We start from the raw sequence: 24349 nt of genomic DNA on the forward strand, positions 1-24349 counted from the left end.
GTGTGAGCTCATGACAGCTGTGTCTTAGAAGACACTTCATCAAGGCTACTGGCTCAATTTTCCCATCTCCTGAGTCTACAGTGCCTTATCTTCATTTTCCACACTCCTTTTCTCACTCAGATGCAGCTATTTGCATGCAAGTCTACTGCCCACACTCATCATGCAGTGTGGGCAACTGGAGGGCAGGAGGCTTGCAACTTCATATAGACAGCTGTACTTCAGCTCCAGGGCATCTAACATCTTCTCTGGCCTCCACAGGCATACACACACATACACACACACACACACACACACACACACACACACACACACACACACACACACAAACACACATGAATGAGAGAGGGGGAGAGGGGAAAGAGAGAGAGAAAGAGAGAGAGAGATAATAAAATCTTTAAAATATTGTGAACTTTAACACACAAGCAGGGGAGAATTAAGCATAAACATGCAGTCTGTGAGAGCACAGTCATTCCTTAAGATGAGAGAGTGGATAGTGTCAACATCTCTGGGGATCACAGGTGTGCTTTCTGGGTCACAGACCATTCCTACAAACAAACGTTTCACAGAGCTCTTTGATAATCACCTCCAGCTTTCCATCACACTTTCATCACTTTCCCGTGTATCCTCAAACCATTTAATTTATTGTGTCTGCTTTCAAGCATCGCTAAATATCACAGAGTCCATGTTCATTATGTGTGTGTGTTTTTAAGTTATATTTGCAAAACTCATTTCATTTGTGTAGCTTTAAGTTTCATTGCTTTTTGAATCAGGACTAGAAGCAGAGTTTGAAGAGCTGGAAGCTTATACAAGTTGTATTCTTTAGGATAAATAATACAGACATCACCTCAATTAATTTTATAAAACTGTATGCTGTGTGAATATAGTTTGAGGATCCTGTGCATCCCTAAAGAGATCAAAACAAGCACACGGCCTGAAGTCCAAGCTAACCTGGATTCGTGGGAAATACACTTCTATATGCAGCTCTTGCACTCAAAACTTCAGTTCATTCATTCTTATGTGTGTTTCAAGTGCTAGTGCTATTAAAACAAAGCTGCCAGAAACACACACTTGTTCTAGGGTAACACAGTTTAACAGAAATACAGCAATGCAAATGCCTTGAAGTTGAGTGTTTCAACGTTGTCCCGGCAGCCATATTTGGATAGTGAGCATTGAGTTGCAGCTAGTGTAACTGAGGAAATAGATATAAAATTTAAAAAATAAACCATTTCATATTTTAAAAACCACATTTGATTATTAGCTACAGGAAACAGTAAAATTCTAAGCTATATAGGAAAGAGCAGCTGCTGAAGTAGGAGACATGGGTTTAACTCATTTTTGGAGATATCACCAACCTCTTTTTTCAAAGGAGTTCAAGAATTTCTCTCAGCAAGAGTTCAATTTCTTTAAGATTCATTTTTGTTACTTTAAATTAGTATATGTGTATGTGTTTATCTGTGTGGGTATGTACATATGTGAGTGCAGGTGCCCTAGGAGACCAGAAGCAGGTGTCATATCCCCAGGAGCTAAATTACAGGCAGCTGTAAACTGCCTGATGTGGATGTTGAGAAGTGAACCCTGGTCCTCTGAAAGAGTAACAGGTGTTCCTAACCATTGAGCCATCTATCCAGCCCCACCAGTAGTTTATATGAGTCTTTACTTTTCCACATTCTCATTATACTACTTAATTTTGGCCACTCTGTGGGTCTGCATGATAATAACAGATTTTAAAAAACCATGGAATGATGACTCAATGGGTAAGAGAACTTTCCCTGTAAGCATGAAGACCTGAGTTTGAATCTGTAAAACTCAAACAAAAACCCCGGCATGGCTATGCATACTGTAATCCTACACTAGGGAGCAGACATAGATGGATTTCAGGAGTTCATTAGTCAGCTGACCCAGGTAAAAAGTGATTTTCTAGTTCTGAGACCCTGTCTCAAGGCAATAATGCAAAGAGCAATAAAGGAAGACCCCTGATGTCTTGCTCAGGTCTCTGCATGCATAGTCTCAAGCACTAGGCAGGAATAACTACACACTCACATACATGTACCATATACACTGTATACCATGATTAAATGATTTAAAAAATTTACAATATATATCATGGACAGAAGACTGTTATCTCTAGTGTCTCCAGGACTGTTATCTATCTCTTAAAATGGAAAAATAAGCTGGGTGGTAGTGGTGCACACCTTTAATCCCAGTACTCAGGAGGCAGAGGCAAGCAGATCTCTGTGAGTTTGAGGCCAGGCTGGTCTACAGAGCGAGTTTCAGCACAGCCAGAGTTAAATAAAAAAAACTCTGCCTTGAAAAAGTATGAATAAATAAATAATGGAAAAATAAAGGACTAAAACTAAAATAAAAATTAAAATAAAAAGCCCTCAAATATATGAAAACTATTCAAATTTATTTAGGGCTTGATAAATGGAATTTCAACACACTAGGCTTATCATTTCTCTGTTACACTGATAGACCATTAAAAGTGTGACACTAGATTTTCTTAGCAGGGTAGTGAGAAAAGTACCTCCTTACATAAGTTGTTGGTGCTGAGAATGTCAACTTTTATGATACTTAAATAGAGGGCAACTTGGCAGTTCCTAACAAAACTGTAATTACTCTTTGACCCTGAAATCTTAATTTTAGGAACTTATCCTGAAGACATTTTTTCAACAAGACTACACACACACACACACACACACACACACACACACACACACACACACACGTTTTCATTGTAGTATTGCTTTTCATCGCAAAAATACTAAACACAGCCTAAAGAGATTTGTGGAATCAACTGTCAAATCTATAATAGATTATTAATGCAGCTACATATTATAGAAGAAGGATCCCTATGAATGGACTAGGATCTAGGATCTATTATGTCTTAGTGTTTCTGTTGCTGTGATACAGCACCATGACCAAAAGCAACCTAGGGAAGAAAGGTCGTATTTTGCTTAAATTTCCAGGTAACAGTTTATCACTAAGGGAAGTCTGGGCAGAAACTCAAGTAAGGCAGGAACGTGGAGTGAGATTCTGACTGGATGCTACTGGCTTGCTCCTCATGGGTTTATCAGCCTGCTTTCTTATAGTAACCAGGACTATTTGTCTAAGAGTGGCACCATGCCCTATGGGGTAGACCCTCCCACACCAAACAGTAATCAAGATGATACCCCATAGACTTGCCTACAAGACGATTTTACGGAGGCATTATCTCAACTGTGGCTCCCCTTCTCATTAATTCTAGCTTGTGTCAAACTGACACAAAATTAGCCAAGACAATGATATTCTATTGCAATAAAATATAATTTAAATAATTGTAATAAAAAGCAAGCACAAGTTTTGCCTGGCCCACTCTCAACTGGCCCTCCCCTCCTACTCAACATATCCCAGCCTCCAGTTCTAGCAGAGATACCCTGCTGGACCAGAGGACATGCCTCTAGTCACCAGAGCTATAGCTAGCCCACCCTGCCCTAGCACTGTCCCCACTCAGTGCCCACAAAGCCTACCTCCAATACCCCATGCCACCTATCACTATATCTCAGAGCCTAACTCCTGCAGAGGACCCACAGCTGGATCAGAGGCCATATAGTCCACCAGAACTCCAGCCCTCAACTTGAGTAGAGACCCTTTACTCAACCATAGGCCACTCTGGCCAGAAGACAAGAAAAGAAACAGAAACCAAGGAACAAAACACCCATCCAACAAAGACAAACTCAGAAATCTGTACTTAGACCTATAATTACCCCCAACCCAGATGCCGACACACCAGCATAATCAGCAATAGCCAAGTCAATGTCACCAAGAGAGCCCAGCAATCCTACTACTACAAGCCCTAAATATTCCAACACAGCTGAAGCACAAGAAAAAGACCTGAAAACTAACTTTATGAAGAGGATAAAGATCCTTAAAGAGGAAATTAATGAATCACTTAACAAAACAAGATGGTATAGCCATTCTAATATCTAACAAAACAGACTACAAAACAAAAATAATCAAAGGGGACATGGAAGGACACTTCATGCTTATCAAAGGAAAGACCTACCAAGATGATCTTTCAGTCCTTAACATTTATACCCCCAAACACACAGATACCCACATTTGTATAGAGAACACTACTAAAGTGTACCCATTGATCCTAACACACTGATAGTGGGAGACTTCAATACCCCATTCTCATCAATGGATATGTCATCCAGACAAAAACTAAATAGAGAAATATTGGAGCTAACAGACATTATGAACCAAATGGACCTAACAGATATCTACAGAACATTTCACCCAAATACAAAAGAATATAACTTCTTCTCAGCACCTCATGGAACTTTCTTCAAAATTGACCATGTACTTCACAAAGCAAGTTTCAAGAGATACAAGAAAATTGAAATAAACCCCTGCAACCTATCATACCATCATGATTAAAATTGAATTTCAACAACAACAGAAAGCCTACAAACTCATGGAAACTGAACAACTCTCTACTGAATGACCACTGCATCAAGGTAGAAAGAAAATGAAACTAAGGACTTCCTAGAATTCAATGAAAATGAATGCACAACATACCCAAACTTATGAGACACCATGAAAGCAGTGCTAAGAGGAAAGTTCTAGCACTAAGTACTTACATAAAAAATTGGACAGGTCTCAGCCAGGCGACAGTGGTGCATGCCTTTAATCCCAGCACTTGGGAGGCAGAGCCAGGAAGATCTCTGTGAGTTAGAGGCCAACCTGGTCTACAGAGTGAGATCCAGGACAGGCACCAAAACTACACGGAGAAACCTTGTCTCAAAAAACAAGCAAACAAAAAAATTAAAGAAGTCTGAAACTTGCAACTTAACAGCACACCTAAAAGCCCTAGAACAAAAGAAGCAAGCACACCCAAGAGGAATAGACATGGGAAATAATCAATCCAAGGGCAGAAATTAATAAAATAGAAAGAAAGAGAACAATACAAAAAATCAGGGAAACAAAGAGTTGGTTCATAGAGAAAATTAACAAGATGGACAAACCCTTATCCAGAAGAACTAAATGATGGAGAGAGAATATCAAAATTAACAAAATCACAAATGAAAATGGGGACATAACAACAGACACCAAAGAATCATTAGGTCATACTTTAAAAACACAAGTACTCCACAAAACTGAAAAATCTAAAAGCAATGGACAAATTTCTTGATAAATACCACTTATAGAAGTTAAATCAAGCTTAGATAAACAATTTAAATAGATCCATAATCCCATAATACTATAAAAGCAGTCATAAACAATCTCCCAACAATAAGTAAGTAAATAAGTTAATAAATAAATAAATTAATTAAAAAGCCCAGGGCCAGAAGGGTTTAGTACCAAATTCTCCAAAACTTTCAAAGAAGAGCTGATGCCAATACTCCTCAAATTATTCCACAAAATAGAAACAGAAAGAACATTACTAAATTCATATTATGAGGCCACAGTAATGCTGATACCTAAACCACACAAAGATTCAAAAAGAAAGAGAATTACAGACCAATTTCCCTCATGAACAAAGATATAAAAATACTAGCAAACTGAATCCAAGAATACATCAAGAAGATCATCCACCATTATCAAGTAGGTTTCATCCAAGAGATGCAGGTATGGTTCAAAATAAGAAAATCAGTTGGGGACTGGAGAGATGGCTCAGTGTTTAAGCACTGACTGCTCTTCCAGTTCAATCCTGAGTTCAATTTCCAACCGCCACATGGTGGTTCACAACTATCTATAGTGGGATCCAATGCCCTCTTCTGTCATGCAGGCATACATGCAAGTAGAGCACATATACATAAATTAATTAATTAATTAATTAATAATAATAAATAAATCTTTTTTTAAAAGAAAAGAAGTCAATAAATGTATATAAGAAACTCAAAAAACCAGATGTCAACAATTCAAATAACCCAATCTTTGAAAATCAGGTTCAGATCTAAACAGAATTCTCAACAGATGAATCTCAAATAGCCAAGAAACTCTTAAAGAAATGTTTAACATCCTTACCCATCAAGGAGATGCAAATCAAAACTTCTTTGAGATCTTATCTTATACATGTCAGAGAGGCTAAGATAAAAAACACAAGTAACAGCTCATGCTAGGGAGGATGTGGAGCAAGGGGAACACTTTCCCATTGCTGGTGGGAGTGAAAACTTGTATAGCCACTATAGAAACCAATATGGTGTTTCCTCAGAAAATTGGGAATCAATCTACCTCATGATTCAGCTATACCATTCCTGGGCATATACCCAAAGGCAGTTCCATTCTACCACAAGGAAACTGGCTCATCAATGTTCATAGCTGCTTTATTCATAATAGCTAGAAACTTGGGGTGAATATTATTCTGGTGAATAGGACTGGTAGATTCCATAATAGCATATGTGGCATGTTTGTCAAAAGTAAAACTATATTCTAGGTAAAAAGCTCAATGTTTGTAGGACAAAATATGAACTGCTTAAGTCTGGGTGGTGCATTTTCTTTGCTTATCTTATTTTCTATGTCATATGTAATAATTCCACATTTCTTTTATGACAATAAAGCAGTCTTTATTAGTGTATTAGACTTTCAGGTCTCTGACCTCTGAGTGATGAACTAACCACTTCAAATGAATAAAAGTAGTTAAAAAATATATATATATATAAACTCCCCGAAGTCATCTGTACTGAGATGACTCAGTAGAGGCTCCAGATAGAGGTATAAGTGGATTTTTTTTTACTCTTGTAATTTTAGTTAGAAATATCAATAGTTATTCTTCGATGAGTTTTAGCTTCTGGAGTTATTAAACTGACAGTGTTACAGCAAACACTGGCATAAAACTTTTTAATAGTTTATTTTAAAATGTGAACAGTTGTACTTCTTTAGGAGTAGGAAAAATATGGCATCAGGATATTTTCCTATAGTATTAATAGATCATTCATTAAATGGAAGGATTAATTTTGTCCTGATCTTTAAGATTAGATTCATTCTTCAGTAATTAGAGCCCAAGCAGTGGTACTTACATATTCTAATTTTTAAAATATTATTTGTAGTCATTTAATTTATCTTTTTATTTCTTATAGGAGGTTGCTATGTGGCCCTGGCAGGTCTGGAAACTAAGTAGAACAGGCTGGCCACAAACTTCTGACAATCTTCTTGCCTATGTATTTCAAATGCTGGGATTCCAAATGTGCACTCTACCATGCCTGGATAAAGCTCTCCTCCTCTTCCTTTTTTATTCACTGTACATTTGAGCAACTTGGGAGTTAGATTTTGTATGACAGAACCGTGACCATGATTTGCAGAGAAACCACATAGAAGTCTAGTAGCATCTCAATATCTCGGGCTCCCTTTTAAACCTACTCAATCTCAATTTCTCTCTTAGAAGGATCCCACTTGTACATGGACACTCTGGCCTTCAAAACTTAAAAAGCATCTTCTGTATGGTCTATGAAAATTACTTAACTAATATTGAAATATTATAGGCACACATGCCAATTCTGAGTTCTGTGTCTAAATGACAAAATATATTTTTTTCCTTGAAAGCTACAACCTTCCTCAAAACAAGAATAGATTTTTGACTGATTCTCAAGTGACATTAAAATAAGTTCTTATCAGCTTTAATTCCCCTAAGGCTACATGGTTGTGTGGTAAATTCAAACACAAGTAACCCTTCCTTTTTGTCCATCCTTTCAGGATTGTTTCAGAATGTGCTTTTTGTATTTTCCCAGCATAAGAAAATACTTCCAGATTCTGTGGTGAAAACATTACATGTGGCATATCTATAGGATATCATTGTTTCTGATTTATAAGAACAAATGAATAAGTATAGAACTATAAAAAAATCAGAACAAAGAAAAGTGGAATCATGGGTAATTTTTATGAGCTTAATATTCAGGGAGATGACACATCTGCTAAATGATTTTTCCATTCACTTTTCATAATTCATAAATGATGGAATTTTATGTTTGGACAGGCTATCATTTTGTTCAGAAACAAAGTCATGCCATGGTCATCACATTTAAACTTTCTAACTGAATGATTCAGATATCTCTGACTATCTTTTCCAAACACATGAACAGTGAACCACAGAAGATTTACATAGAAGTTCAAAATGAAGCAATTTTCAACTCAATTTTAACACTAATTTCAGTCTTACAAATATCCTGAATTCATGGTTTACATTCAATTGTATTTAAGTCTACTAAATCTATCTTAACTACTATGCTTTGAAGTTCTAATAAAATATACTGAAAATTCACTTGCTAGTATAAATAATAACATAATAATAAATTAAACAAGACATAAGGGAAACCTGGAGATCATGAAATATATTTTAAATCAAATCTACTGCTCTAAACTCTCAGCAGCAAACAGACAGTATTTAATATAATACCATTAGATGTCAACTGAATCAAGTCTAAATGTTTCAATAGGTAAGGTTCTCATATAGCAACTGTGTTGTCTTCTAAAACTCAATACATTACTGTGTAAGCTATTAAGTTATCCAGCTCCACTTGTATTTTGTTGATATTTAGAATAAAAAATTTAAAATGCTTTACAAAATTAAAAAATGAATATTTTATAATTTTACCTAATACTAATCTTGAAAATCATAAATAATTTTGTGAGTATAAGGTCATACCAACACATCAATCTACAGCGTGAATAGTTCTTGGTATTTTAAAGTTTATGACAATATTACCCTAGATTGATCACATTTCCATGTATAATTTTACTTTTTATTTAAAGGGGGCTATGAACAGGAACATATGTGCAAATAGGTTAGGTCTTTCATTTTCTTTCTAGGTGTGCTTAGACACTTGAAATTCCTACAACAAAACCTTGTAAATAATGGCTGTAAATTGTGATATTTGAGATAATTCTTAATATTTTGACAAAAAGTAATTTAGAAAACGAATTTTATGTTCCCTGAAAATAAGCTCTCAGAAAACTGTGTATAATGTCATATTGTCTTGAGAAAGCCTAGCTAGACTTACAAAAAATAAATACCATATTGTATTGGAAAGGCACATTTGTGATCAAATAAGATGACAAAAAAGAATGAGTAAGATCCATGACGGACTGTCCTAGCATGTTTTTCTCTTGTGATAACCACCATGACCAAAACTTGGGAGGGAAAGGGTCTCTTTGGCTTACACTTCCAGGTAGCATTCATCACAGGACAGGGGAGGCACTCAGGCAGGAGTTAAAGCAAAAACAATGGAGGAATATTGCTTACATCCTTGTTCTTTGGCTCAAGTTTGGCTAACTTTCTTACATAAGCTGGGATCATCTGCCTATGGATGGTACTGCCCAAAGTGGGCTGGGCTTTCCTACATCAATTTTCAATCAAGAAAATGATCCTACACACACAGCCACAAACCAGTATAATCCAGGAAATTCTTCCATTCATGTTCCTTCTTTCCAGAAGACTCTGGGTAGTGTCAGTTTCACAATAAAAACTAAATAGCACGGAGACACTATCTTTAAGGGTCAAGCTGGGAGGAAGAATAACAGAAGAGCACATGAGGTAGTGGTATGTTCTACACAAACACACACACACACACACACACACACACACACACACACACACACATACACACACTTCGTCATGATAATTACTGATTTTCAAGTTCAAGAAAATCAAAGGTTCATATGATTCAGAAACAAACTGATGATGACTGAGAAGTACCCTGCTAGCCAGTGAGTCTTACTGTTCTTAAAATGTGGAGTGTTTTTTTTCTGTGACCTCTACTTTTATCTGCATTATTAAATTTGTGGCAAATATTTAACTTTTTCTGAGATACCTAAATTCTAAACCAATGTGCATATTTCCCCCAATGTTTTATATTCTCATTTTGATAGTCTACTACTTTTTTAATAGTGATATGAGAATGATAATAGGAAAATATATTATTCATACATGACAATGCAGATTCATACTTGTGTTATGTGGTGATACATTTAATCAATGAATGCATTACTCCTAGTAGAACATTCCTGGAGTTCAGCTTTTGATTCCAGAGATTAAGACAAGTGATAAGATTTCTATCACATCATGCTAAAGAAGCCTCTTTCTCCCCAGTAACTTTATAGCCCTCCTAAACAAGAGTAACTTTATCAAATATGAGGGTTTGGAAACAATGAGCTCATAACAACATAGCACTGAAACAAGAATAACACTCCTTATCACCTACAGAAGGCAGGAATCAGGCGAAAGTGGGAGAATATTCACATGCAATTTCTTTTAGTTTTTAAATCATCATCAAACCACATCTTTTCATACTTAAAGAAATGGGATATTTGGCAAGGCTTGGAATGGCTCACAAGAATTATCCTGAAATAAGTCACGTGTGTGTGTGTGTGTGTGTGTGTGTGTGTGTGTGTGCGCGCGCGCGTGTGCATGCGTGTGCGTGTGTGTGTGTGTGTGTGTGTGTGTGTGTGTGTGTGTGTGTGAAAAATTAAAATACACATGTTAACTTATTTAACCAATGGACTCAGGAGCTTGAGCTCTGGAGTGCAGTTGGAATTTAACCAGATTACTTGAGGTTAAAATAAAATGTCTTATACTTCTCAAAGATTCCATGTATGTCTACTGACTCCAAAATATATAGAGTTTGACTGGAAATGCAAAGCTAAGATGAAGAAATAAATGGAGTATTTCAAAGGCCTTGGAGTAAAAATGAGATATTGTGGAAACCAATGGAGACAAGTGAAATCACCATTGGGCTTGATTAAATGGAGGAATAAGCTCATCATCTTTTCACATGGCTCTTTTTTAGGTTACCTTACCTGGCGAGGGGTTCGTTCTGACTTACTCCTGCACCACTCCCAGTCTGAAAGATCTGGTTTCTGATTCTCCTCATGAGACAGTCTTCTTTCTGGACCTTCAAAAGTGGCGGTTTCTCCATAGTTAATATCGCTTTCTGTTTTAACTGAAAAAGCACTCTTTTCTCCATTCAAACCCTGTTTGGCCTCGGGGGTATCAGTGTTGGTGTACTTGTTGATGCCTGACAGTGTGGTGCTGTCCAACGGTGGCGTGGTGCTGATTTCTACTGTTATGGCATGGAGGACATTGTGGTTGTCTCCCCCAGGCTCTTTTGTAGCTTCACACTCACAGTTCTTCAGGTTGTGATAGGATATGGAATTTTCATCATCCTCATAGTAATCTGTATGTGATATTTTATAGATTCCATAACTTTGTTGGAATGATAGATTGAATTCAAAGCCTTTCCTCTTTGCTGAATGAAAATAACAAAATTCCAATGTTAGTCCAGTAGATTTAAACAGCATTGGGTGTAAATAGTGAGCATGAACAGACACTACATTTACCTGAATTACTCTTAGTTAAAATACCTTCAGTTACTTATTGTTACGTACACAAAGCCACGTGTCTTACAAAATTCAATTGTCTTATTACTCTGAGCCTAATTTCTCTTACACAGTGAGTGGCTTGAAAAGCAGGCAATCTAAAAGACTTAGACTTTAAGGTAATTTCATACCACTGAAACTTAACTGTAAATTAGAAAGCTCTCAAATACATTCAGTTTTAGTTTTTTCAGTTTATCATTTTTTAATAATTTATTTAAGTTTATTTTATGGGCATCGGTGTAAAGGTGTCAGACCCCTGGAATTGGAGTTACAGACAGTTGTGATACATCATGCTGGGAATCAAATCCAGGTCCTCTGGAAGAATAGCCAGTACTCTTATCCACTGAGCCACCTCTCCAGATCCTTAGTTCACCAATTTTATAAATTTCTTTACTTTGGAAAGCACTATATTATCTACTGCCCTAGAAATTGATGACAAAATAGCCTTCATATTATGATCTACTTTGAAGACATAACCACTTCAAACATTTTTATCTATACTACTTGTGACATTTATGACTACAAATGTACACCTTAAAAATTAGACCATGGTTTGCCATGTAGCTTTTAAACTTAAATAAATAAATAAATCCTTTCTCTCCAATTGTCACTATGAGATAAGGCTAGTGTTGAATTTTTTAGGTAGCACAGGCTAGCCTTGAACTCTCCACCTTTCTGTTTCAATTTTGGGGCTATAGGTGTGAGTTACTATATTTGGCAACATGTACATTTCTCATACAAATAAACTCAGAATACATTTGTTTTGAAAAATGAATGTATGTATAATTCTGTAAATGGATGCATTATAGAGTATTCATAAATCTGAATAATTACAAGTTAAGTTTAACAAGGATGTATAAATTTTATTATTTAAACAGTCAAAAGAGCAGGTATTCCAAGTATCATACTATTAATTAGTGGATATGGCTCAAAGTCTTGGAAGAGAGTATGGCAGAAAATGATACAATTTTTGTGTATGAATGTCGGTCAATAATAGATAATTTTCATATGTTAAGAATCAAGTTATATCAAAGCAGTAGTCAAATGCAGTTTGATGTTTTGTTTTTCATCTTTTAAAACATGGTTTATTTCAAGAAAACTTCCTACTTAGATAGCGCAGTGCTTTACAGTTAGGCTTTTAGCTATCTTTGATGGAAAAATTATGAAAAGCTATAAAGTTTTTTATGGGAATAATACATAAAATTTGATTCACTTTGCAACACACTCCAGTGGCGTTCAGATGCTCATTCTATTACTGAAATGTTCCCAGAGCCAAAGATTTACAGCTCAGTTCTGCTTCCCGAAAAATAGAATTTATCAATATCATTCATTTTTGTGTGAGCCAGAACACAAATAAGAAAATTTATATCAAAAAACTGAAAAGTAGAAGCAGATTACTGTATTCTGTATTCTGTGACTTTTATAGTTCTAATTCACTTTTCCAGTAATATAGTCCAGTAAAGTTAAATTATAACTTTTAAGCTACTTTAAGACTGAAAGCTGAGGAAATACAAGGATGACATAATTATTGACAGGTTCTACTTTTCCAAAAGAGATATAAAGTGGCAAATTCAGAAAATAAGGGTGGTCATAAAACACCAATTTTATGATTAATACTTTGCTGTATAGTGTTAGCTGTATATGGAAACTGAGATACAGAGAGTAAAAATGTGTAACATATTTAAAGGCATGATCAGAATGTGCTATTGGAACATCTGCTTCCAAGTTAGGAGCACACAAGGAAGTCTGAGGTGACAAGAAAAGCAGGGACCAGTGAAATGGCTCACTTAGTAGATAGAGATATTTGCCATTCAAGTCTGATGACCTGAGTTCACGCCCTCACTCACACAGTAGAAGGAGAGAACTATCTCCTAAAAGTTATTCTCTTACCTCTATACTCTCAGACATGCAATCACATATAAATTAGATATTACACACACAATAATAAAGATACATATTTAAGAAAGAAATTAAGGTTGTCATAGTCATTACAAGGTGGTAGATCAACCATATTGTTTCATGGTAGATCTACATAATAGAAGTGCTATTCATCCTCTTTTGTAGAGAAAGCTGAGATCAATAGGAAAAGCTATCTTTGATTACTTATCTTATAGAATGATTTGAATTTAAAATTAACTGGTTACAGAATTCAAGTGATTTCCTACATGTGGAATTACTTTACTGTTGCTCAAACTTGTGAAAGAAACGCAGTAATGGAAGCAGAAAGGCATGGCATGACATTTCTAGGTCAGAGTCTGTACATAAATTAAAACCAATGAAAATGTTTTGCAATTACTGAATTTTTGTTTTTAATGACTTTCCTTAACACTGACTGAGGTAACTGATGGACGTGATTGATTACAAAAATACTGAACAGTTGACAGTGTTTGAGTTAAAAACAATCAAGGGGCTGGAGAAATGGTTTTGAGGGTAAAGTATTTGTTGCTTAAGTACTAGGAGCTGAGTTCAGATCCATGTGATACCTGGGTACCAGTGATGCTTGTCTAAAATCCCAGCACTGGAGTTTTTAATCTGTAGAGCTTCCTGGCTACCCAGTCTAGTCAAAGCAGTGATCTCTGAGTCCAGTGAGAGACCTTGTCTCAAAATGTAAAATAAAGAGCAATAAAGAAGACATCAGAAGTCAACCTCTGACCTCTACATGCTCATACACAGACCTACACACCTACATCTTCATATGCACACAGAAAAAACATGCACATGCGCACACACACACATGAAAAAACAGTTAATCAAAATTATGTTGACTGAAATGTTAGCATCAAAGTCAAAATATATCACCTTTAGTTTCCTTAATTACTTACGTCTTTTTAAAATTATGAATAAAAGAGAAAAAGTTGAATGTCCATAGGAGTCAGTTAGGCAATGTTAATAATCGATTATCTGGTGCAATAAGGTAATGGGAGCACTCTGAATCTCATTCAGGCTCCTCAGTTCTAGCCACTTGCTGGGGAGCAGCACTGCCAGCTATTTATAATTTTCAAGATCAAGCCAGATGCACATATTTGATAGGAAATATCCCAATCTTAAGATTCTGGCATTTAACTAAAACTATTTTTTAAACTATTTAAAATGGATCAGAAGTGATGTTTCAAGCCAATGGCTTCTCAAGGAGAGAGAGAGTTAGTTTTCTTTAAGGATATGGTCTCTGACAGATAAACCATAATCCAGTGGATGCTCTACACTCACGAGTATATGAGTATTGCAACTTGGACTCAATGGGTTATTAAAAAAAAAGAGGGCATTAAGTTGAGGGAGGTTATGAAGGTGGGAGTAGATCTAGGAGGAGTTAGAGGGATGAGAAGGGAAACAAGATAAAAATATATTGTATGAAGTTCTCAAAGAATTAATAAAATACTGTACTATATGTTAAAATAAATGTTAACAAAAGTAACAGATTTTTTAGGGGAAAGTGATTATTTTGATCTTGAAAGTCTTGTTTTCATATCCAGTTTGGTACTAATGTGACTATTGATTCTGCTAACCTGGCCCTAGGCTCTTCCAGCATGTGTAGTGTGGATGATGCAATGGTTTCTTGAATGAGAGAGGCTGGTAATATTGCTTTGACATTAGTTGGTTCTGATATGGGTGCTTCCCAGTTTTTTTTTTTTAATGTTTGCCTAACCCACTTCACAGAGACTTCATCTCTGCTGGCATGAGCTTACCTCCCTCACAATCTTCAATTTTATAAGACAGAATCATATACTAATGTAATAACACAGTGATAACCTTTGTTAGCTGTTAGAACCGACATGTAAGTAATTTCTTACTGTTATATACCTTTGTAAATTGTGCATATAATTTATTACCATTGTTTCTGTGGTCATTACTCTAGTTTTTAATCTCTATAAACACATCATTATTATGATATATAGTTATTTTAAAGACAGATAAATTTGACATCTATTACCAATAAAACAAAAAAAGATATTTTTACCAATGGAAACATATTCATTAACTGGAAAATATCTAGATCTTCTACAGTTTAAATATAATCAATACATGAAATTGGTCAGTAATTAATATTTATAAAGATAACCTTGTTATTCAATTGGCTGCAGAAAAACACTTTGATATTCTCTAATATTTACAACCCTAAAGTAGTCTGAAATGAACTGTTTTGATGTAATCTTTCTTTTCAGTTAAAGGAAATATACTTGCTTATTCAGTGAGGGACAATTAGCAGAAGTTAATTGATCAAACACTAATGAATCATTTGGTTTATTCAGTCTACTGCATATCTTTCGTCTAGAATGACAAAAATGTCCTTTCATTTTTAGTAGATCAAAAGATACAGCTCATTCTAGGTCTTGTCCTGTTTTCCACCCATGCCATCTTTTCATTGAGAGGAGTGGGAATCCTACTGTTTTCTTTTAATCAGATGGTATGGTCAGGCCAACTCTATCTAATCCTGCCACCTCTGAATACAGCAACAACTGCCCTTTCTCCTCTCTTCTAGTAACATAAACAACTTCTTAAAGTGAACAGCATGGGCAGACTCTCAGGTGCAAAACAAGGGCAACCAGAAACCCCCACCCCTTTTTAAGCTTGGGGATTTTTACTCATTGATGGGTGTTAGGGATGTTAGGTGTTTCTAACAGCTGGGGAACAATGTAAACATTTACTGGGGGACTATTTTCAGCCAAGGTTTTACATGCTACAAACATTTTCTAGTATCTTAGGAGAAAATAGGCATCAAAATAATGAAACCATCCTTCTTACTGTTCTACTGAATAAGAATGGGTTGTAGCTCAGGGAGGGAGTTTTAAGCTCTTTGGGGAGTTTATCTCTTTTCAAACACAGGCTGCTCAGCAATGCTGCTCCTCATATGTAGATTTAGGAAGAGGGATTGATTTTCTGCTCTAGGCTAAAAGTGAGGAAGGTGGTAACATAAAGATCTATGTTGACATCAAAGGACTGAGTTGAATGGGCCTGCCTCAAACCCCTTTTCTTACCTAAAAGAAGTCACGAATGAATAAATACCTCTTAGGGTTGTTTAAAACCTACTCCAACACTAAGGGAAAATTTTTATCATTTCTTCTCATTATTTACCATGTACATCTGTCCTAGGATCCTCACTTCCTGCCCTCCTAACTTTCTCAATAGGCCACTTTGCTGTATTTGAGTGTAGATAGAGTACCCCCTCTGCCACTGTGGATGACTTACACTTTTTCCCATCGAATGCAACGGAGTAGGCATCTGGCTGGCAGTTGATGATGCAGCCACAAGGCAAGTAGGACCAGCGTTTGGACAAGACAAACACTGGGGTTACAATGCTGGCCAGCAGGGTTAGTAGAAAGCTGAGCATATCGACCGGAAGGCTCTGAAACCCCACCACGTGTTTTACCACCATGTGGATCTGAAAGGCAAAGAACTTCAGACTTAAATCATTCCTCTTTTCCACTTTCGAAGCCCTTCTCCCAGCCCTCACTCTGTTGATGACCTCTATCCAAGTCCCCTTTTTTGATCAATAGGAGCTCTGCTTCTGGGCTGTACTGCGGGGCTTTGGAGGCAGGATCCTGGGAATGGACAGGTCACACCTCTGGGTACCGGTGCAGACAGGGTTTAGTGGTTTCCTTTCTGAATGCTCGGACTACACCTGCTGCCCTTTGAAATCTCTAGCCCGGGAGTCAGGCAATCTGTAACCTAGAGATACTACTCAGGGAAGGGGGCAGGAACCGGTAGGACCTGTACTAGAAACTCCAAAGGACTTGTTACTTCTTGTTTCCAGTTCTCCACCCTGGTGCTGCGCTGGTCACAGCAAGCGCTGCTGTCACCTCTCCTCCCATCTTACTCCAAGACGCCGGGAACAAAAGCTAATTTCCTTCCTTCCTTTCTCCCTCCCTCCCCGCCCCCCCCCCCCCCCCCCCCCACAACGTTGGATCACACCTCTCTGCCTCTTGGTGCTGGATGTGGGCGGTGTCCTGACCAGGCAGGAGGAAACAAGGGATAAAACTGGGCCAGAGAAGGTTGAAAGAAAAACCCTTTCAGTTCCTCCCCCTCTTTCTGAATACGCCCAGATTTTGCCTTAAGAGAGAACATCTTTGACCATGATCAAGGAAAACCAAGTCTCCTGTGATCGAAAAGGCTCTCCACCCTTCTCAGATTGAGAAATACTTAGCAGCCAAGGATTGGTGGCTAACTAGTTCCCAGGTGAACTGCTTTCCTCCAGGCGTGTCTTCAGCTCCAACAGATGTGTTTGGAAGCGGACTTATCCGCGCATCTTTGGGTGACTCCCTAAACCGGCATCTGGGCTCAGAACACACACCCGCGCGTGATAAATGTACTCACCATCATGGGCAGCCAAAGGATGACTTTTGTCAGCGCTAGGATCAAAGCAAAGCGCTTCTGTGCCAGGCTCACAGGGAAGCTGCTGGTGCCATGGGGAGTCCCGGGATTCTCTCGCCTGCTGGCTCCAGAGCCCGAGGCAGCAGACTGACCTGGGCCAAACACCATGTCGGAGCTCGGGGAGCATCCCCCAGCGCATCGCAGAGCAGGGATAGCAACATCCTCTGGCGACGTACAGAGCACTCTTCCCCCAGCAGCAGGGGTCCCAGGAGTGGAGGTGCCGCGGGAAATTTCCTGGTAGTTGGCGTGGAGTCTTGGCGGCTCCTCGGAACACAGCAGCTGGTGAGTGAGAGGGACAGAGAGAACAGCCAGGAGCCCAAAGGCGGAAGCGTACACCGCGAAGAGGAGCAGCACATAGGGACTGGAGCAGTCGGTCAAGCAGCCCCAGGGCGTGCGCACGGAAGAAGCCCCAGCCACACAGCGGGAGCGCGGCCAGCAGCAGGCTGACTGCCCACACAGTCAAAGCCACACCAAGCACCTGTCCTGATCGCAAGGAGGGCCGACTGACTTGCCACTGTCCTGTGCATCGTATAAAAGTTGTAGAAGACTATAAGAGTCGCCTTCAAGTTGCTGGAGAGGCCCTGGCACAAATACAGTAAGGCAGAGGTGGTGCACAGAGACTGAAAGTAGCCCGGAAGCCTCTTTGGGCCACTGCAAAAACATGAAGATGGCCACTGACAAGACACTCAAGAGATCATCCACAGACCAGGAAGCCACAAGCATGGACACAACAGTTCTGTGTTGCATGGTCAGCAGGGAAAACAGTGAGAAAATGCTGCCCACCAGAGCTGCGAGAGTCATTAAACAGATCAGGCAAAAAGAGAAAGGGTCAGAGTTGCTGTCGAATTCACAAGGTCCGTAGAATTATGACTTACTTTCCACAGGTTAGAGTCATTGGTTAAGTTGCTGAGGAGGAAAGACATTGTCCTTAAATATTTTAATTTCCCTCTTCAACCAGTCTGATGATTTTTTTCAGAGCGTGAGAGTTGCAAATCAGATGTCATTTCTCCTGCCAAGTTTCTCTGGATGTTCCATGGGTTGGTCCAGCAGGAAATGGTCAGACGTGTCTCAGAAAGATCTGACACACACCCCTATTTTTAAAACTGGGATCCATTTCAGGCATCCGTAAGAAACTTTTCAATATTTTAAGTAAACAAATCAACGAAAAACTTCCTTCCACCGCCAAATTTCAGGCAAGAAAGCAGAAACTCCTCAGGCAGATTGCAAAGTCCCCATGCCTGGATGCTGTGGGTGCATCTCTAGCCTGATGCGATATCACTTGGGAGAACAATAAAATGATGCATCTGTTTTCAGAGCTGGATTCAAAGGCAGAGGTTGTCAGGTAGGTTTCAGCTCAGCTGGAGAGAGAGAGAGAGAGAGAGAGAGGAGAAGAGAGAGGAGAGAGAGGAGAGAGAGGAGGAGAGAGAGAGAGAGAGAGAGAGAGAGAGAGAGAAGAGAGAGAGAGAGAGAGAGAGAGAGAGAGGAGAGAGAGAGAGAGAGAGAGAGAGAGAGAGAACCAGAGCCAGCCAGTCATAGGGAGCCTGTGTTCAGGCTCCCACCAAACCTTTGTGTTCTTTAATCAGCCTGTGATCCTGGGAGCTCTGCAGGAAGGAGGAGTCAGCTGCAAGCAGGAGAGAAGCAGGGGAGAAGGGGAGAGTTCAGTGTTGGAACAAAATGATTTGTAGCTTCTCTTCTCAGCATGGCTTATATGAAACAAGAAACAGCGCCTTTTGATTTTGGCGTACAAAACTAGTCCAAATACTTGCTGTTGCTTGATGTGAACTATGGAAATCACCACCAAGAGGTTTAAGCTATGCCAATAGCTGAAATCCCCATTCTTTATCTAGGCTTCCGTTGTGAGAAAGGTTCTCCCTGGAGAGATCCGACACATGCATGTCTACTCCACCCCAGTCAGGGAACCCACAGCAGGCCAAACTAATGATTGCACCAAAGTCCAACTTGGTTAACTAATGAGTGTCTGCTGGGGTTACTTACGGGAACAGGGATGGCTCCAAAGCAGCTGCATCATTGAAAAGCCCACCCCAACACTGGTGACCAGTACAGAGCTGCTCTGATCCTCTCTTCACAGCTTACAGGCAGCTTGACATGTTTGAGAATCTTCTCCAGGCAGCCCACCTGCCCAGATTCTCCTCTCCAGCAATCGTTTCCTTCTCCTGTTATGGTAAGGAGGGGTCCACATGAATCTTGCAAGTTTCAGCTTTCTTAGATGTGTAGAAGTTTGATTACCACCAGAGTTTCATGTGCCTCCCTCCTGAGGGAATGTTTCAATTCTGAGGGATCCAATATACAGCTATGCAACACTCCATCTCTTTAGTCTATGACTAAGCATGGGCCACTATGCCACATTAACAGTCACTTAGGACTTTGGATAGTGGTTATGAGTCTCTGGAGATACACCATGTATTGCAAAAGGAAGTTTCCTTTGATGGTAGATTTCCACTGAAAGCAACAGCGACCTATGGGCATAAGCACAAAGGTTTAGATGACCGTGTGATGGGCACGTCACATCTTTTTAATAAAATAGTAGCAGTTGCTTCTCCACTGGGGCCTATGACCTCCCTAGACATGACAGATGTGAGGCCCCAAACTGTTTATTGTTCCTAGGATAGTTGTACTATTACAGCACAACCAGACATATGTCTAGGTTTTTTGTTTGTTTGTTTGTTTTGTTTTGTTTTTGTACTGTAGCACATAGAATCCATAGCCAAGCAGTAGTATTGGTGACAATGCTCTCCCAGCAGCCTGAATAGTACCTTCTGGCACTATAAGCCTGTAAGGAGGGAGCTTGTAGCTCAGTCCCAGCTTGATTTCTCCATGTCCTGCAACCAAAGTGTGTTGTGTCTTCAGTAATAGGATCTTCCTATCTAGTTCTGGCATGCAACTAACAGCAATGACAATAGCATTTATGATTTGTGGGCCCTCGGGGCCTACTTGGTCAGCAACCTGTAAAAAGTAACGTATCTTAGGCACTAGGATTTTCATTTAACACGCTTATGGCCTCTAGGAGTGCCCTTTCCCACTAGTGCAGGGTGCCCTCTGTACTTAAGCACCTCAGCTGTTTATCTTTTAAAATCTATATAGTATTTTAAATTAATTCTTTGAGAATTTTATGCTTGCATTCAGTGTATTTTATGATATCCATCCCCCATTCCTCCTAAATCAACTTTCTACCTCTTGATGACCTCCTCGTGTCCTTTCATTTTTTGTTAACTTGCTGCAGCCAGTGCTGCTCATACACTCATACATATGGGAACATCCACTGGGGTGCAGTTCACCTACCAGGGGCCCCACCATTTAAAAAGCTGACATTCCCTTCCCCAGAAATCACCAACTGTCAATACTGCCTCAGCTAGAGTTGAGGACTCTGAGTCCCTTCCCCTCCATGCTGGAATGTTGATTGGCTTGTTCTTGTTGGGATCTTGTGCATATAACCACAGCTGCTGTGAGTTCAGGACTACAGTGGTCCTGTTATGTTCAGTCCTGGCTTCTGTGAGTCTTTCTGCTCCTCCTTCAGTGATGGGCATGATACACTTGTCCCATTTGTGACTGAGCACACCAAACACACTTATTCTCTGAACTTTAACCCACTGTGAGTTTCTGTATTAACTGCCATCCACTGCACTGAGAAACTTATCTAATGAGGTCTGAAAACTGCACTATCCATGATGAAAGAGAAACAGATTTAGAGGGCAGCTTGATACTATGTCCATTTTATCAACTGTTGTTTTAACAGTCCATTCTTTCTTTCAATTAACCAGGCCCCAGGATGGTTGTATGTTAGGTAGACATACCATTGTACCTGGTTGTCTTTACTCCAGTTCTGCAAATCACTGTTTGTGACATGACTACCCCTCTGTGGTGGTTTGAATGAAAATTGCCCTCACAGACTCATAGGGAGTGGCCAAAGCCAGGCCTAGTGACTCACTGTCTCTTCCTGCTGCCTACTGATATAGATGTAGAACTCTCAGCTACCTCTCCAGCACCATGTCTGCCTGAATGCCACCATGCTTCCTGCCATGATGATAATGGACTAAACTGTAAGACAGCCCCAATTAAATGCTTTCTTTTATAAGCGTTACAGTGGCTACAGTGTCTCTTCACAGCAATAGAAACCCTAAGATTGAAGTTGGTACAAAAGTGTAGGGTACTGCTGTTGATAGGCCAGATCATGCTTTTGTTCAGAAGAATATGAAACACTTTTGGACTTTGGACTAGTAAAGCAATTGGACACCGTAAGCAGGCCTTAATGGGCCATACTAAGTAGGAGTATGGAAGACAGTGATGGAAAGGGTGGTTTGAATTGGGGGCCCAGTTTAAGATGTTTCAGAGGAGAAGAATATTAATATATGGCCTAGAGATAGTTCTTGTGATATTTTGGTGATGAATGTATCTGCTTTCTGCCCTTGTCTAAAAAAGCTTAGGGCCAGGCATGGTGGTCACACCTTTAATCTCAGCACTTGGATGGCAGAGGCTGGCAGATCTCTGAGTTTAAGGCCAGTTGGGTCTGCAGAGCAAGTTCTAGAACAGCTAAACTCAGGCAGTGAAGGAAATCATTGAAAACAGAAAGCTGGTAAAAATATATTTGAACAAGAAGGCCATGGTCCAGCCCCAGCAAGCAACAGAACTTGGCAGCTTTGGCCACGTGGTTCTGGCCTTAGAGTCAAGGATACAAGAATACAAGCCATTGTATGAATCTGTGAAGGGGCAACCTGGATTAACTTGGAGACTCCAAGATATTGGAGACCCCAGAGCCATGGGATACCTGCCAAGGAAAGTTGCTAAAAGGGAGTGGAACCAGTCCAGGAGAAAGAAGTGTGTTGCAGTCAATAAAGCTGAAAGGAGTTGATGATCTGAAGAGAGTTTTGACATTCAGTTTGGACTTTGTCCAGCTTGTTTTTGGTCTTGCTTTGCTCCAGTATTTCCTCACTATGCTCCCTTTCCTCCCTTTTGGAATGGTAATGTATATCCTGTGCCATGTATGTTGGAAATACGTTATCTGCTTTTTTATTTTGATGTTATGGGGGCTACAGTTAAGAGATTGCCTTGAGTCTCCAAAGAGACTTTGGACTTTGAAACAGGTTTGAGATTGTTAGAGACATTTGTAGCCAGAAGAGTCTCTGGTCCCACTCAGCCCTGAGGTCCTGCAGCTGCTTATAAAATAATCACTCAGAGGCTTAATATTAATTACAAACTGTATGGCCTGTGGCTCAGACTTTTTGCTAGCTAGCTCGTATGACTTAATTCAATCCATTACTATTATTCTATGTATTGCCCCGTGTTCTGTGGCTTTGCCTGTGTTCCATTACATGTTGCTCCTTGGATGGTGGGTTGGTGTCTCTCCCCCCACCCCCGTTCCTTTCTTCTCTCACTATCTCTCTTGGATTTTCCCGCCTAGCTCCATTCTGCCCTGCCCTAGGCCAATGCAGCTTTATTTATTAGTTCATGGGAGCAACACATATTCACAGCATACAGAAAGACATTCCACAGCACTTCTCCTTTTCTGTCAAATCAAAAAAGAAGGTTTTAACTTTAAAATTACATATAACAAAACAGTTATCAAGCAATATCTAATCTATTCATATTTGGCAAAATTAAAGATATTAACTAGCGAAGTCTGATACTGTAGGAAAAGATTCCATCAGTTCTATCAACTGTCTGGGTTCCTCATCCTGGGGAGTCTTCATGGGGCCTCTATATATTTACTCAGTGCCACGGACTTGGTGGGACTGATTTAAGCCATTTGGTTTAGTATATGAACCTGTCTGACTGGTTACCTTCTATCCAGTGTCTGGCAGACTCTTCACCTGAACCCCATAGCCATTCTCATTGCCTATTTCTCTCTCCCTCAGAAGTACCTCAGGCTAAATGATCAAACACACACACACACACACACACACATCACACACACACACACACACACACACACACAAACACACACACACACATTCACACACATATTTTTTAGATTTATTAATTTTATGTGTACTATTGTTTTTGCCTGCATGTATGATTTATGTGTACTATGTGCATACCTAGTCCTCACAAACATTGTAAGAAGGAGGTATCAGATCCCCAGAACTGATTGTGAACCACCTTGTAGGTACTAGGAATTGAACCTGGGTCCTCTGGAAGAAAAACAGTGCTCTTAACTGCTGAGTCATCTCTCCAACCCTGATGTTTCTTCTCTCTCCCCTTCTCTTTCTTTCTTTTTTTCCAGGAAACAGTGTACACAGTTTACTCTGAGGGGATTATTGTCCATACCTAGGACAACCTTTGTCCTTCTTAACTGTACTATTTTATCTCCATATCCATCTACTGCAGCCCATTGTTCCTGGTGCTTTTAGGAGTTACCATGAATTAAGGTACATTTGGAGCCACCATGGGCCCAAGTAATTTCTACACTAATAGAGGGGCAATCAATCTGTAATTTGACATGAAGCCTCTGATCACCCTCACTTGTAGGCAACCTTGGCCACTCTGACAGAGAACATCTGGGGTAGTTGCTACCCCAGGAGCTCCTTCCTCCATAGCAGAAGGAGACCACTTGTACATCCCCATCTTCCACTCCTTTTTAAAAATCCTTTAGTGAATTACTGGTCAGGCTTTAAAT

At 39.3% G+C, this 24349-nt stretch overlaps 1 protein-coding gene across 1 annotated transcript in view; it reads right to left on the reverse strand.

Moving 5' to 3' along the window:
* The window catches only part of Gpr149 (G protein-coupled receptor 149), a 67883-nt gene extending 48911 nt beyond the window's left edge, over positions 1 to 18972 (reverse strand). Inside the window, 7 exon segments of the mRNA XM_052730150.1 lie at positions 10774 to 11222; positions 16537 to 16729; positions 17662 to 18117; positions 18119 to 18214; positions 18216 to 18350; positions 18352 to 18539; positions 18542 to 18972. Coding sequence (XP_052586110.1) covers positions 10774 to 11222; positions 16537 to 16729; positions 17662 to 18117; positions 18119 to 18214; positions 18216 to 18350; positions 18352 to 18539; positions 18542 to 18641 — 1617 coding nt within the window. The 5' untranslated portion in view covers positions 18642 to 18972.
* Positions 18973 to 24349: the final 5377 nt, after the last annotated feature.

The sequence above is a fragment of the Peromyscus californicus genome, unplaced genomic scaffold (genome assembly GCF_007827085.1).
Source record: "Peromyscus californicus insignis strain IS unplaced genomic scaffold, ASM782708v3 Scaffold_9__1_contigs__length_137607984, whole genome shotgun sequence".
Lineage (NCBI taxonomy): Eukaryota > Metazoa > Chordata > Mammalia > Rodentia > Cricetidae > Peromyscus > Peromyscus californicus.